Raw genomic sequence first — 17,084 nt, 5'->3', positions numbered from 1 at the left:
CTAAACATAAACATAACCCTAACCATATTCCTAAACATAACCTTGACTCTAATCATAATTCTAACGCTTCTTCTTTCTTCCGTCAATATTTGATATAATTTGTCTAGCTGGACTAATGACAGTTAAATAAGCCCATGTAATAGTTCTTGAATTGCTTTACTGTGGGGCACGAATAGTAACGTCGTCTGAGCAAACTGAGATCTCTGGTGTCGTAGTATGGTCAATACTGCTCGCTGTTAATGCAGTGTTATTAACACAAAGGTAAAATGACAGCAAATGATCGTGCAACATTCATCGACACGGATTGACATAGGTCTAGATTTAGCATATCGTATCCGCACCCATCAATCAATTATTAAATAAGTCAATCAATCAATCAATCAATCAATGATTATCAAACAAATCATCAATCAATCAATCAATCAATCAATCAATCAATCAATCAATCAATCAATCAATCAATCAATCAATGCATGCATGCATTTATGCTACTATGCCAACATAACTAAATACAAAAGTAAGTTTTATGGATAAGCAATGCTAATGCAACACTCACGTGACACATCTACATCAAATTGGCAAGTCGCAATGTTACCAGATGCATCAGAGAATGTATATGTAACCGTGGTTATACCAACAGGGAAATTTGAATAGATGTTGTGACTTGAATATCACTGGTAGGACAGCCTGTTATGACTGGTGGGATGTTATCTACTGCACCTGAATGGATAAAATACTAACAACAATCAATCAATCAATCAATAATCAATCATGAATGCATGCATTTATGCTACTATGCCAAAATAACTAAAGACAAAAGTAAGTTTTATGGATAAGCAATGCTAATGCAACACTCACGTGATACATCTACATCAAATTGGCAAGTCGCAATGTTACCAGATCCATCAGAGAATGTATATGTAACCGTGGTTATACCAACAGGGAAATTTGAGCCTGGAAAATGAGACCTGCTGCGTATTTGTGTTACACCAGAGTTATCAGTAGCTCTTGGTTCCGTCCAAATGGTTGTGGCAGTGTCACTTCCAATAGATGTTGTGACTTGAATATCACTGGTAGGACAGCCTGTTATGACTGGTGGGATGTTATCTACTGCACCTGAATGGATAAAATACTAAAATCAATCAATCAATCAATCAATCAATCAATCAATCAATAATCAATCATGAATGTATGCATTTATGCTACTATGCCAAAATAACTAAAGACAAATTACTTTCAGTAGGTGCTGTGATTTGAATATCACTGGTAGGACAGCCTGTTATGACTGGTGGGATGCTATCTACTGCACCTGAATGGATAACAACATCAATATTGTAATACGCGTGATAAGTACATGTATGGGTCCGTAGTAGAAATCTGGCTACAGATCAAAGCAAGATGGTTTTGCCAGATGAAGTGCTTTTCTTTGCTGATTTATATTGTTTAATGGGTGATACAAATGGGATGGGGAGGGGTGTTAAAATGCCAGCTACAGGCCAAGTCAAACGTCAGAAGAGTCATTAGTCTGAAAACCTAATACGAGTCGTTATAAACCCTTATCCTTACCCAAACCCTAAACTTCATCCTAACCTTAACCTCTAACCTTAACCTATAGCCTAAACTATAATTCTAAATCCAAATATCCCAAAGCTATTCCTACACATAACTCTGACTCTAATCCTGACACCTAACTCTAACACTAACCCAAACCCTATTGATAAAGCATTCATTAAAAGTCGACAAACACCACAAAAGTATATAAAAAAATAAATAATAAAAAACCTTACGTGTAACAATGATATTAAAGGCACACGTAGCTATATTGCCAGCGCCATCTGCAAATGAATATGCAACTAACGTTGAGCCCTCATTGAATGTATCGCCTGGTGAGCGTGTTTGTACACGTATTGGCTCTACACCCGAGTCATCGGTAGCTGTGGGCTCAGTCCATGTAACGGTTCTTGAATTGCGCCCTGTGGGGCACGAACAGTTATGTCGTCTGGGCAACCTGAGATCTCTGGTGGCGTAGTATCTTCAACGCTGCTTGCTGTTAATGTAGCGTTATTAACACAAAGGCAAAATGACAGTTAATGATCTTGCAACATTCATCGACATAGATTGACACAGGTCAAAATTTAGCAAATCGCATCAGTTTCATCAATCCATGATTCGAATCAATCAACCAATCAATCATTTGATCACAGGGGGGGGGGCACTCCCACTTTAGAGGTGACACGTATGTATAGGGCTGCTAAAACTCCTTTTTCAGCGTCGCTGTCACCCAAAGACACCATAATTTTCCAAAAAGGAGTTTTTACAGCCCGAAGACCCTGTATTTTTCCATTTGATCTGTCACCCAAAGACACTTATTTTTCAATTTGAACAGTAACTTTCATTTATGAAAAAACTAAATAAATTTGAAGCCTTTTAGAACTACAAATTCAATGTTCGAGGTTTCTGTGGCGCTGTTTTGGCTCTCACCCAAAGGTTCCATTTAAGAAAGGTCATGTTCTCACCCAATGACCCCATATTTTTACAATTTTCTCTTACCGAATGCCAAATATCATGCTCTCGCCCCTAATGACCCTATATTTTTTTCCATTTTGCTTTTACCGAATGCCCCTTAATGTGAAAGTGCCAGCCCTACACCTATATCCATTTCATTTTGAAGTGCCCCCCCGAATCAATAATGCATTGACGCTACTAACAAAATAATTAAAAACACAAGTACCGGTATATACATTTTATCGTTAAGGAGCATAGTGCTGATGAAACACTCACGTGATACAACTACATCAAATTGACATGTCGCAATATTGCCAGATGCATCAGAGAATCTATATGTCACTGTGGTTATACCAACAGGGAAATCTGAGCCTGGAGCATGAGACCTGCTGCGTGTTGGTGTTACACCAGAGTCATCAGTAGCTCTTGGTTCCATCCAAGATGCTGAGGCCAAATTACCTCCAGTAGGTGCTGTGACTTGAATGGCACTGGTAGGACAGCCTGTTATGACTGGTGGGGTGTATTCACCTGCTCCTGAATACATACGAGCGTAATTATTAATATAGTGTATCCACAATAGAAGTCCGGAAGCAGAGCAAAGGTTATTGATGGGTGAAGGAGCATATGTATTGCTTGCTGCGCTTGTTCAAATACGCAGTACTAAATTAAGTTAGAGCTACCCCTCCTGCTCATCTACGAAATCAAAGATTCATCATTCCATCAGATCACTCCAAGTGTGTAAAATTGGGATGAAACAATGAGATTTAGTGTCAATTCGGTCACCTTTGAATTCTGTTCATAGTAGGTAGTTTATACCGCGGATACATGGATGTACAGCTGAGAAGGAGCCAGGAGAAAGGTAACGTTTTGATGTTTAAGATTCGGTGGTAGATTCTGTTGGTAAAACTATCACTGTGGACGATGGGGTTGACCTGAGTGAGCTAATAACTGGGCAAGTGAGTGAGAGAGTGAATAACAGCCGCACTTACATACTGGTCCCCAGGGCCAAGCAAAATGTAATCAGTAGCTAAGTTTCAGGCACCGCCCCTTCTCCGAGTTTGATCCTCCACCCAAAACAAACTTACTTATTGCGTACTCTGCTCGGAATCCTGATTGCACAATAGATTCATCAGATCTGAATTGTAACCATAGATAATTTCTTCTTGATTGAGCAGTTTCTCTATCCAGGCTGGTGCCGCAATATCCTATTCTGTCGCTTATTTTGGTCGTAAGTATCTGAAAAATATAAAATAGCACCTCTGTATCAGACATATTTTAAGATACACACTATCTTAGTTTTCTCTCACCTAAGTCTTGTCTTAGAAAACACGAATGTTGCTGGACAAATTAAAGGCCGATTTATATCTTTAATCAATCAATCAATCAATCAATCAATCAATCAATCAATCAATCAATGCATGCATGCATTTATGCTACTATGCCAACATAACTAAATACAAAAGTAAGTTTTATGGATAAGCAATGCTAATGCAACACTCACGTGACACATCTACATCAAATTGGCAAGTCGCAATGTTACCAGATGCATCAGAGAATGTATATGTAACCGTGGTTATACCAACAGGGAAATTTGAGCCTGGAAAATGAGACCTGCTGCGTATTTGTGTTACACCAGAGTTATCAGTAGCTCTTGGTTCCGTCCAAATGGTTGTGGCAGTGTCACTTCCAATAGATGTTGTGACTTGAATATCACTGGTAGGACAGCCTGTTATGACTGGTGGGATGTTATCTACTGCACCTGAATGGATAAAATACTAACAACAATCAATCAATCAATCAATCAATCAATCAATCAATAATCGATCATGAATGTATGCATTTATGCTACTATGCCAAAATAACTAAAGACAAAAGTAAGTTTTATGGATAAGCAATGCTAATGCAACACTCACGTGATACATCTACATCAAATTGGCAAGTCGCAATGTTACCAGATGCATCAGAGAATGTATATGTAACCGTGGTTATACCAACAGGGAAATCTGAGCCTGGAGCATGAGAACTGCTGCGTGTTGGTGTTACACCAGAGTTATCAGTAGCTCTTGGCTCCGTCCAAATGGCTGTGGCAGTGTTGCTTCCAGTAGATGATGTGACTCGAATATCACTGGTAGGACAGCCTGTTATGACTGGTGGGATGCTATCTACTGCACCTGAATGGATATAAAATAACATTGTAATAAATATGGATCAACAATATAAATCTCGCAACAGGCAAGGTAAGATGGCTATGCCAGATAAACTGTTTTTTTTATATTATTGTTTAATGTGTGGTACAAAATGAGATGGAGGGGATGCTGAAATACCAGGTCGAACGTCCGAAGTGTCATTAGTCTGAAAACCCAATAAGAGTCGTTGTAAACCTTTATCCTTACCCCATCCCTAAACTTCACCCTAACCCATAATCTAAACCCTAAACATAAATATAACCCTAACCATATCCCTAAGCATAACCTTGACTCTAATCATAATTCTAACCCTTCTTCTTTCTTCCGTCAATATTTGATATAATTTGCTCTAGCTGGACTAATGACAGTTAAATAAGCCCATGTAACAGTTCTTGAATTGCTTTACTGTGGGGCACGAATAGTAACGTCGTCTGAGCAACCTGAGATCTCTGGTGTCGTAGTATGGTCAATACTGCTCGCTGTTAATGCAGTGTTATTAACACAAAGGTAAAATGACAGCAAATGATCGTGCAACATTCATCGACACGGATTGACATAGGTCTAGATTTAGCATATCGTATCCGCACCCATCAATCAATCATTAAATAAGTCAATCAATCAATAAATCAATCGATCAATCAATCAATCAATCAATTAATGATTATCAAACAAATCATCAATCAATCAATCAATCAATCAATCAATCAATCAATCAATCAATCATGAATGCATGCATTTATGCTACTGTGCCAACATAACTAAAGACAAAAGTAAGTTTTATGGATAAGCAATGCTAATGCAACACTCACGTGATACATCTACATCAAATTGGCAAGTCGCAATGTTACCAGATGCATCAGAGAATGTATATGTAACCGTGGTTATACCAACAGGGAAATTTGAGCCTGGAAAATGAGACCTGCTGCGTATTTGTGTTACACCAGAGTTATCAGTAGCTCTTGGTTCCGTCCAAATGGCTGTGGCAGTGTCACTTCCAATAGATGTTGTGACTCGAATATCACTGGTAGGACAGCCTGTTATGACTGGTGGGATGCTATCTACTGCACCTGAATGGATATAAAATACTAACATTGAAATGAATATGGATCAACAATATAAATCTGGCAACAGGCAAGGTAAGATGGCTATGCCAGATAAACTGCTTTTTTTGTTGTTGATTATTGTTCAATGTGTGGTACAAAATGAGATGGAGGGGATGCTGAAATACCAGGTCAAACGTCCGAAGTGTCATTAGTCTGAAAACCCAATAAGAGTCGTTGTAAACCTTTATCCTTACCCCATCCCTAAACTTCACCCTAACCCATAATCTAAACCCTAAACATAAACATAACCCTAACCATATCCCTAAACATAACCTTGACTCTAATCATAATTCTAACCCTTCTTCTTTCTTCCGTCAATATTTGACATAATTTGCTCTAGCTGGACTAATAACGGTAAAATAAGCCCATGTAATAGTTCTTGAATTGCTTTACTGTGGGACACGAATAGTAATGTCGTCTGAGCAACCTGAGATCTCTGGTGTCGTAGTATGGTCAATACTGCTCGCTGTTAATGCAGTGCTATTAACACAAAGGTAAAATGACAGCAAATGATCGTGCAACATTCATCGACACGGATTGACATAGGTCTAGATTTAGCATATCGTATCCGCACCCATCAATCAATCATTAAATATGTCAATCAATCAATCAATCAATCAATCAATCAATCAATCAATCAATCAATCAATCAATCAATGATTATCAAACAAATCATCAATCAATCAATCAATCAATCAATCAATCAATCAACCAATCATGAATGCATGCATTTATGCTACTATGCCAACATAACTAAAGACAAAAGTAAGTTTTATGGATAAGCAATGCTAATGCAACACTCACGTGACACATCTACATCAAATTGGCAAGTCGCAATGTTACCAGATGCATCAGAGAATGTATATGTAACCGTGGTTATACCAACAGGGAAATTTGAGCCTGGAAAATGAGACCTGCTGCGTATTTGTGTTACACCAGAGTTATCAGTAGCTCTTGGTTCCGTCCAAATGGTTGTGGCAGTGTCACTTCCAATAGATGTTGTGACTTGAATATCACTGGTAGGACAGCCTGTTATGACTGGTGGGATGTTATCTACTGCACCTGAATGGATAAAATACTAACAACAATCAATCAATCAATCAATAATCAATCATGAATGCATGCATTTATGCTACTATGCCAAAATAACTAAAGACAAAAGTAAGTTTTATGGATAAGCAATGCTAATGCAACACTCACGTGATACATCTACATCAAATTGGCAAGTCGCAATGTTACCAGATCCATCAGAGAATGTATATGTAACCGTGGTTATACCAACAGGGAAATTTGAGCCTGGAAAATGAGACCTGCTGCGTATTTGTGTTACACCAGAGTTATCAGTAGCTCTTGGTTCCGTCCAAATGGTTGTGGCAGTGTCACTTCCAATAGATGTTGTGACTTGAATATCACTGGTAGGACAGCCTGTTATGACTGGTGGGATGTTATCTACTGCACCTGAATGGATAAAATACTAAAATCAATCAATCAATCAATCAATCAATCAATCAATCAATAATCAATCATGAATGTATGCATTTATGCTACTATGCCAAAATAACTAAAGACAAATTACTTTCAGTAGGTGCTGTGATTTGAATATCACTGGTAGGACAGCCTGTTATGACTGGTGGGATGCTATCTACTGCACCTGAATGGATAACAACATCAATATTGTAATACGCGTGATAAGTACATGTATGGGTCCGTAGTAGAAATCTGGCTACAGATCAAAGCAAGATGGTTTTGCCAGATGAAGTGCTTTTCTTTGCTGATTTATATTGTTTAATGGGTGATACAAATGGGATGGGGAGGGGTGTTAAAATGCCAGCTACAGGCCAAGTCAAACGTCAGAAGAGTCATTAGTCTGAAAACCTAATACGAGTCGTTATAAACCCTTATCCTTACCCAAACCCTAAACTTCATCCTAACCTTAACCTCTAACCTTAACCTATAGCCTAAACTATAATTCTAAATCCAAATATCCCAAAGCTATTCCTACACATAACTCTGACTCTAATCCTGACACCTAACTCTAACACTAACCCAAACCCTATTGATAAAGCATTCATTAAAAGTCGACAAACACCACAAAAGTATATAAAAAAAATAAATAATAAAAAACCTTACGTGTAACAATGATATTAAAGGCACACGTAGCTATATTGCCAGCGCCATCTGCAAATGAATATGCAACTAACGTTGAGCCCTCATTGAATGTATCGCCTGGTGAGCGTGTTTGTACACGTATTGGCTCTACACCCGAGTCATCGGTAGCTGTGGGCTCAGTCCATGTAACGGTTCTTGAATTGCGCCCCTGTGGGGCACGAACAGTTATGTCGTCTGGGCAACCTGAGATCTCTGGTGGCGTAGTATCTTCAACGCTGCTTGCTGTTAATGTAGCGTTATTAACACAAAGGCAAAATGACAGTTAATGATCTTGCAACATTCATCGACATAGATTGACACAGGTCAAAATTTAGCAAATCGCATCAGTTTCATCAATCCATGATTCGAATCAATCAACCAATCAATCATTTGATCACAGGGGGGCACTCCCACTTTAGAGGTGACACGTATGTATAGGGCTGCTAAAACTCCTTTTTCAGCGTCGCTGTCACCCAAAGACACCATAATTTTCCAAAAAGGAGTTTTTACAGCCCGAAGACCCTGTATTTTTCCATTTGATCTGTCACCCAAAGACACTTATTTTTCAATTTGAACAGTAACTTTCATTTATGAAAAAAACTAAATAAATTTGAAGCCTTTTAGAACTACAAATTCAATGTTCGAGGTTTCTGTGGCGCTGTTTTGGCTCTCACCCAAAGGTTCCATTTAAGAAAGGTCATGTTCTCACCCAATGACCCCATATTTTTACAATTTTCTCTTACCGAATGCCAAATATCATGCTCTCGCCCTAATGACCCTATATTTTTTTCCATTTTGCTTTTACCGAATGCCCCTTAATGTGAAAGTGCCAGCCCTACACCTATATCCATTTCATTTTGAAGTGCCCCCCGAATCAATAATGCATTGACGCTACTAACAAAATAATTAAAAACACAAGTACCGGTATATACATTTTATCGTTAAGGAGCATAGTGCTGATGAAACACTCACGTGATACAACTACATCAAATTGACATGTCGCAATATTGCCAGATGCATCAGAGAATCTATATGTCACTGTGGTTATACCAACAGGGAAATCTGAGCCTGGAGCATGAGACCTGCTGCGTGTTGGTGTTACACCAGAGTCATCAGTAGCTCTTGGTTCCATCCAAGATGCTGAGGCCAAATTACCTCCAGTAGGTGCTGTGACTTGAATGGCACTGGTAGGACAGCCTGTTATGACTGGTGGGGTGTATTCACCTGCTCCTGAATACATACGAGCGTAATTATTAATATAGTGTATCCACAATAGAAGTCCGGAAGCAGAGCAAAGGTTATTGATGGGTGAAGGAGCATATGTATTGCTTGCTGCGCTTGTTCAAATACGCAGTACTAAATTAAGTTAGAGCTACCCCTCCTGCTCATCTACGAAATCAAAGATTCATCATTCCATCAGATCACTCCAAGTGTGTAAAATTGGGATGAAACAATGAGATTTAGTGTCAATTCGGTCACCTTTGAATTCTGTTCATAGTAGGTAGTTTATACCGCGGATACATGGATGTACAGCTGAGAAGGAGCCAGGAGAAAGGTAACGTTTTGATGTTTAAGATTCGGTGGTAGATTCTGTTGGTAAAACTATCACTGTGGACGATGGGGTTGACCTGAGTGAGCTAATAACTGGGCAAGTGAGTGAGAGAGTGAATAACAGCCGCACTTACATACTGGTCCCCAGGGCCAAGCAAAATGTAATCAGTAGCTAAGTTTCAGGCACCGCCCCCTCTCCGAGTTTGATCCTCCACCCAAAACAAACTTACTTATTGCGTACTCTGCTCGGAATCCTGATTGCACAATAGATTCATCAGATCTGAATTGTAACCATAGATAATTTCTTCTTGATTGAGCAGTTTCTCTATCCAGGCTGGTGCCGCAATATCCTATTCTGTCGCTTATTTTGGTCGTAAGTATCTGAAAAATATAAAATAGCACCTCTGTATCAGACATATTTTAAGATACACACTATCTTAGTTTTCTCTCACCTAAGTCTTGTCTTAGAAAACACGAATGTTGCTGGACAAATTAAAGGCCGATTTATATCTTTAATATATCTTTTATTTAGCTTTTTTGCGGGTAAGCTAAAGTCTTTTCTTGGGCCCATTACATAAGGGCCCGTAAAAAGTAAAGAAAAGACACTGAACCAATAAAAGGCAAAGAAAAGAGACCTTAATGGGCCCGCAAAAATCAAGCAAAAGAGGCCTTGATGAGCAAAGAAAAGATACGTTATTAGGCCCCTAAGGAGCAAACAAGTGTGTGGGCGCGTAAAAAGCAAAATGTACTTTAAATGGCTTGTTCGCTTCACGTGAGATTGTGGGTGTCATCATCATCATCATCGTTATTATCATCATCATTCACGTCGACGTCCTCGTCATCATTACAATTTAAATATTGTTTACCTCTAGCCAATCATAGCAGCCATCTTCTACTGATTCCTCCAGAGTAAAATTAGTGAACATGAGCTGTATGTATGTCCCTTCGCCACCCCGGATAATCCACGTACATTTGGCATCATTTGGGTAAAATGATGGATAATTTGGAGTCGTTATCACACCAGAGGTCGCAGTTAGTATTCCACCACATGTTGCTGGTGGGCCTGAGATTAAATAAACATATTGAATAATATTGTCCTTTGACCAATTGCTTCTTAATTAAAAGATTCAAGTGAAAATACACCACAACTGCAATTTCTCATCCACGTATTCAGATAAACTTGCAAAATTAAATATCATCGCTCTACACACTTTCCATAGTGTAGTTATTCTGCACAACAAACATGATTCGACCTGGTTAACAGGAAATTACTCAAACAAAATCAATCGATAAAGTCTAGCCCATCCTCCACATTGAATGGTATTGACTTTACTTATGCCCAAACATGGCACTTGCCAATCAATAATCACTCACTTGAAATCCCCTGGCTCGCTCCACTGACCAAAGTTATGGACAGATATGGGAGTTGTTTTTTATTTGTCCCTTACATATTATGGAGGTACGAACATTTGCAGATGCCCTACCTACTCAGTTTTTAGCCTACATGTAATATATACATTATTCTTGATTAACATCAAGTACAAAAAATATCCGTCAAGTGGTTTAGCTTTAATGCCCTTCGAAAGAGAGCGTTCCACAAGGGAGTGATAGTCACTAAAAGTTGCATTCGATTTACACAGGGAATTTTGCAGGCCATGCGTGCCCTTCCTTACTAAATCACCAAATGCCGAATATTTTCAAACATCTAAATTAGCTAAAAATTTAGGACATGTTACAAAACTATATTTTATAGAATTTCAGAGAGTACAAAACATATTGGCCGGTTAGTTTTCACACAGTGACGTTAATCAGGCAATACCCTACTATACCTATAACATACACTGTTTGTAGAGGTCACGCGTCAATGAAGAGAGTACTGTGTAGTGTGTATATTATAGGAAAATGAACAGTAACTGCAATATGCTCTATGAACTGACAAATGTACACAGTGTATATCGTACCGAAAATAAATTCATTCCAAGGAGGCAAAATTGCCAAACGTTTAGCATATGTGACTCCTCTCATCCCCAGCCACATGGTCTCTTATATCCCTCAGGAACAGTCAATAATTTAAATAAAATGAGTTCTGGTACAGATCCAATAAAAATGAAAGTACTCACTCTAGATATATTTCAGTTGCCGTTTTGAGATGATCTGGTCATAGATTCTGTCCAATTTGTATGCCCCCTCGTCCTTGTTCATAGTGTTTTTTCCCCTGCTCCTGATCCAGGTGGCTTCTTTTAGCCAACGCGTGGTTTTGTCTGCCTCTTGATCTATGATTGCTGCCTCGTCCCAGTTGATAACATGGTTGCTGGCTGCGACGTGCTTAGTTATTGCCGAGGACGAGGGGGCATACAAATTGGACAGAATCTATGACCAGATCATCTCAAAACGGCAACCTACAAATGTGGCAACACCATCACTGCCACCAAGGACTGCCGACATCTAGAAACACTATAGTCATTGCAGAGTGAACAAGGTTCCTGATAGGAACTGAAATATATCTAGTGAGTACTTTCATTTTTATTGGATCTGTACCAGAACTCATTTATTTAATTTGACTTTGAACGATCCTGATGAATCTCATCAATAAAGTCAATAATTTGGTTTACTATAAATCTATACATTTGCCGAACCTTAATGACCATAGGAAACGCTATAACTTTCACAACAAGAATTAAATAATAAACATTTTTTGTTAGGTTCTAATAATTATGCTTACACGATTGTTCGTCAGAATTATCTATACAATCAGTTTCTCTATCACACATGAACCCGTCATATATGCACTGATCATTGGCGCACAAGAAGTCGAAGGCGCCATCGCAATCTTAAAATAAAATGTCAGAAACAAAACCTGTTAAAACTCGGGAGAACTACAAAAGCAATACAATGTCAAATGTAGGTCTATAGTCATGATAATGCGTCTCGTCTCAGGTTGAGAGTAACACCATGTTAGAATACTTAGTGGCAGATTCGAATCAGTTCGTTTACGCGATTGTGTCCCAAGCGTAAAGACAAATCGGCGTTATACGCGTGTGTGTGCGCCCCGCGGGATTAGGTTTTAGCGCGCGTGATTCGAATCAGCCACTGCGAACTCCAACATGGCGTTACTCTCACGTTGAGACGAGACTCACTATAGACAAGATATTTGCCATTATTCCTGTTATATTGAGCGTCGGAAATTGTAATGATTTGAAATGTGTAGATTGTACAAAATTCCGTTTATTGTAGGACGATGAACCGTAAAATTTAACGAAAGCATTGCATTCTTTGAGTCTATGAGGAAGTAAATGTAGACATGGTGTATACGAATTACATACCAGTTTGTCCTTGAACTATCTGGTATTGACTGGTAGACAACAACAGAAAACCAAAGATAATTATTGGCAGTCCCAACATCGTACTGTGGATTGTGAAAAACAAAATCGCTAAATTAACTTTGTAAGCTATTGTTTTCATCCAGAAAATTAACACATTTTGTGGGGGGTGGATTAAAACATATAGGCTATTATCTTGTTTTGCCAAATGAAATACACCCTAATCATAATCCTTTAGATGGACCTAACTGGCAATGAAACGGGAACCTATCAAGGGGAAGGGCTGCAATTTCGCATGTTTTCATACAATCGCATGCAGTGACAAAATTCAAACATTTGGCACAAGTCTAAGTAGTCCAATAGAATCCCGTAGAATAGAATAAATCAGTAGTGATATTTATCTAATGTACGATGGTACAATGTTATTCAAATAGACGTTCCATAAACTAGGAATATGTGAAATGGCTATCAATCGATCAAACAATCAATAATAAACCGATGAATCATGAATTACTTACTATTCTACCAAATAAATAAATAAATAAGTCAGTAAATAAACAAACAAGTAAATAAATAGGCATAAATAAATAAATACATAATGCAGAATGCAGTTAGCATTTTAGTTACAAAATTCCAAACATTCTATTATTTATAATTTTCTGCTATACACGCAAAGGAGCTGTGCCAAATTATTCTTACTGGTTACAGTGAGGGCAAATTGTTCCTCTCATCACAGGGTACAAAAGAGTCAATTGTCATATTTTTCTACGGTGCCTAGTTCAGGAGTTGATAAGGTCGAAAATGTCAAAAATTTCATACACAGAGGTCAAAATTAAAAAATGGTCCGATTTCATCGAAACTGGTCTCAAATTTCTCCCCTTAACATAAGAAATCTCAAACATATACTTAATTTACAATTTTAGTGAATTTTTGTATTGGCATGTCCCACTTCAGAGTTAATGCAGCCAGTGTCCGATAGAAATATTTACAAGCATAACATTTGACCCATAATTTCATCCGATTCTGAGGTTATAAATTTCTCAAATAAACTATTTTCATATTTGGTTTGCCGAGAGGAATAATTTAAGACAAATTTTATTGAATCGGTGCATTTTAAAAATCGGGCTTCTGTGCATGACATATTTGATATTGACCTTATTTACTCTATAACTCCTTAACTACGCACCCTAATGCAATATGACAATTGACTTATTCCTAGCAATGAGAGGAACAATTTGAGGTATATTACAGCATGATAGAACATAATATTAACTTTTGGCCCCATTATGACCTACGACCCCTCGTGGGAAATATACATGATATAGGGGCATAGAAAAAATGGAACCAATTCTAGTTTTATCCTTCGAGGTGTAAGGATGCCAAAAAAATATTGGTTCCACTAATGTAGAAAAACTAGATACTATAGTCAAAAATCACCCAATTGCTCCCTGTACCATGCTGTACTATATTACCACTAAATCAGCGAGGGATGAGCTGCCATAGTGGGAAATTTAATGCTGTTTTACTCCGTTTGTGGTCAAAGGGGAACCTTACCTCAAAAGAACCATTTTCACGCTGGAATTTGGGCATGGGTCATAAGAGTCCAGAATCAAAATCTATTTGGATGAATCACATTTGACCAGGTCAAAATCAGTTTTGTTTAAAAACCAATTAATATAATAATAGTATATTATGAAGTACACCGCTGTTTTTTAGTTAAATAGGTAAAACTAAAAACAAATATGGCTTCCGCCCTCCCATTTGCCTTTAATCATTTATTGATATTCAATAAGAACAACAAAATTACAATTTGACCGAAATCATACAATATGCCTTTAATTGGAGGAAGTATGTAAATCTTATTTGTTTAATTATTTCAATAACACAATAATTAAGCTAACCAGTTTGCAGATGACAGATTGCCATAAATACATTTCAATTACACAACCGATATCGGGCCTAGCCCTTCTTCGTGTGTAAAAAGTAATACAGGATTGTATGGGTATTCCCAGAAGTCGCTACTGGTTACTGTGCAAATCATGCCATGAACATGGCAAGACATTATGATTCTTTTGTTTTGTATGTGCCATGAACATGCCATAAAATCCTCTATCAAGGATTTATGGGTGGTTAATATTGAACCCATTAAAAATGTAATTGACACCCTTGAATAAAGAATTCATGGGCATGGAAGTAGAGAGAATTTGACATTGACCGCGATTCATGCCCATGAGCAACTGATGAGTTACCCATGAACATGCCATGAACATGTCAAGACAACAAAAAAAGCATGCAAGGGCATGAACATTCATGTGTGAGCATAAACCCATCAAAAATTCCCAAATTCACGAAAATTCATGCCCGTTGCTAGCAAAAATGGGGCATGTTCTTTACGTGTTCATGGCAAGATCTCAAGTTGGCATGTTCATGGGCATGACTCATGCCTGAAGTTCTGCCCAAGTGAAGATAATCTCACCTTTGTCTTCAAAGTTGGTTACGAGTGTAGAATGCTTCAAGTGGTAATCACACGATTTCCTCCGCCATGTCCGCAGAAGCTCAGTGAAGTTTGATTTACATTAAAGGTATTATCACATTACTCCTTTAGTTTAATATCAATCCGCTGTTGCTTTACGAATCACGAAATCTTCTATAATACAGATAATCGACTTTGTTTTTCCAGAGAGCGGCCCACAACACTCATTTAGTGCAGATTGGTGTACAATTTGCCCAATTTAAAGATTTCTTACTTGAGTTAATCGATGATTAGAAAACGGACTATGTTTTCAACCTTTTTACACCGATATTGATTATCCAGGGTTCTCGATTAAAGGGGCATTTGGTGATCCACAGCCTCATCCCCCCACTTTTCTCAAAAAAAGTTGAGATTTTTATATCGCTGGAAACCTCTGGCTACATAATGTTTATGTACAAAATATCTCTTGCAGATTAATTCGTTTAGCTAAGATATCGTGATATTTGAATTTCGTTCTGGTGCACCAGAACGAAATTACAACGCATTGTCTATGGAGCAGTGTAATACACACAATCATGCATAACTCGCAAACGCAAAATCGGAATCAACTGAAAGTTTGGGAATAGGCTTTTTTCGTGGATATGTACTGAAACATGTCATAAAAAGAGGATGCTAGGATCACGAAATCCTCCTTTAAGTACAAAACAGCCTAGTATAATGAATGAATCATGGGTCATTAACACAACAGTTGTGTTACTTTTTTATTTATAGAATAGTTTAAAATTACCATTGATGAAAAAATGTGTTTTCATTATATTAATTTTTAATACCTCAATAGAGTGAGGGATATTGCTATCAAAAACAGAAATTACAAATCATTTTGCAAACAAAAAGCAACAGAATGATTTTCAAGGTTTGAAACTATAAATAATTGTTGTTGTTGTTGTTGTTAAGGAATTCCCCTTTAGCTTCCCTGTAATCGCGTCGTAACCATAAACCATGTCAACCGTGGCAGACTATTCAAACATTATTTTGGCAGATTTAGCATTTACGACATACTGAATATGTTTTGGGTGAATAAGTTTTGCACGTGCTTCTTCATTCTCTATTATAGTTCAGCTGCTGAACGTAATTTGAATATAGAAGCATGTTTTGGCGCCAAAATATGTTTCCCAGCCCTCCGTAGCTCTCTGTCTGCATAATTGGTCAATTTCAGTTACAGACTCACAGTCAAAACTCAAGACTCACCATGCTATTCCTCTGGTCATAGGGATTCAGAAAAAAAAGTTTTTATTTATATGTGACATAACGCTCTGGAATTATAAGCAGAAAGGTCGAAGGTCAAATTCCACAGTGTACAACCCTGGGGGTACAACACCTCCAAATGCTCCAATCTTCACCAAAATAGTCTCAAATTGTTCATCATAGAAAAGCACAATGTCTTCCATGGTTAACATCATGGCTATAAAAGAACGTTTATATTTGAATTGTTTATAGAGACTAGTTTGATAAAAATCGCAGCAGTTTTCAGGTATTGACCCCTGTGGAGACCAAATTGTGACCTTCAACTTTTATACTTGTTACAGATATGTAAAAGTACCTTTTTCTGTATCCTATGATAAGAGGTATAGTTGGTAACATTTTCAACAACACTTATGTAAAATAACACAACTTAAGGGGTGGGGTATGAACGTTTGGACAGTATTTATTGTGGGACATTAGAGAACATCAGACATATCGAATAGCATTCTGAATACGAAGAATGTCATTCTGATATCAAATAATTTTGATTTTTGAA

General features: G+C 37.8%; 1 protein-coding gene across 1 annotated transcript; it reads right to left on the bottom strand.

Annotated features, from left to right (window-relative positions):
* Window positions 1–826: 826 nt before the first annotated feature.
* On the bottom strand, window positions 827–12,895 carry LOC140167459 (hyalin-like). Its single transcript, XM_072190765.1, has 16 exons — window positions 12,817–12,895; window positions 12,216–12,323; window positions 10,360–10,556; window positions 9,724–9,874; window positions 8,915–9,172; window positions 7,925–8,185; window positions 6,995–7,252; window positions 6,599–6,856; window positions 5,501–5,758; window positions 4,419–4,676; window positions 4,007–4,264; window positions 3,591–3,764; window positions 2,782–3,039; window positions 1,995–2,047; window positions 1,788–1,962; window positions 827–1,116 (listed from the first exon to the last, which is right to left on the bottom strand). Exons 1-16 carry the CDS (start codon window positions 12,893–12,895, stop codon window positions 827–829), a joined length of 3,294 nt encoding a protein of 1,097 aa, XP_072046866.1.
* Between the last annotated feature and the right edge of the window lie 4,189 nt (window positions 12,896–17,084).

Source organism: Amphiura filiformis, chromosome 13 (genome assembly GCF_039555335.1).
Source record: "Amphiura filiformis chromosome 13, Afil_fr2py, whole genome shotgun sequence".
NCBI classification, from domain to species: domain Eukaryota; kingdom Metazoa; phylum Echinodermata; class Ophiuroidea; order Amphilepidida; family Amphiuridae; genus Amphiura; species Amphiura filiformis.
Note: the sequence above shows the minus strand (reverse complement) of the source record. Positions and strands in the feature narration are given on the sequence as shown.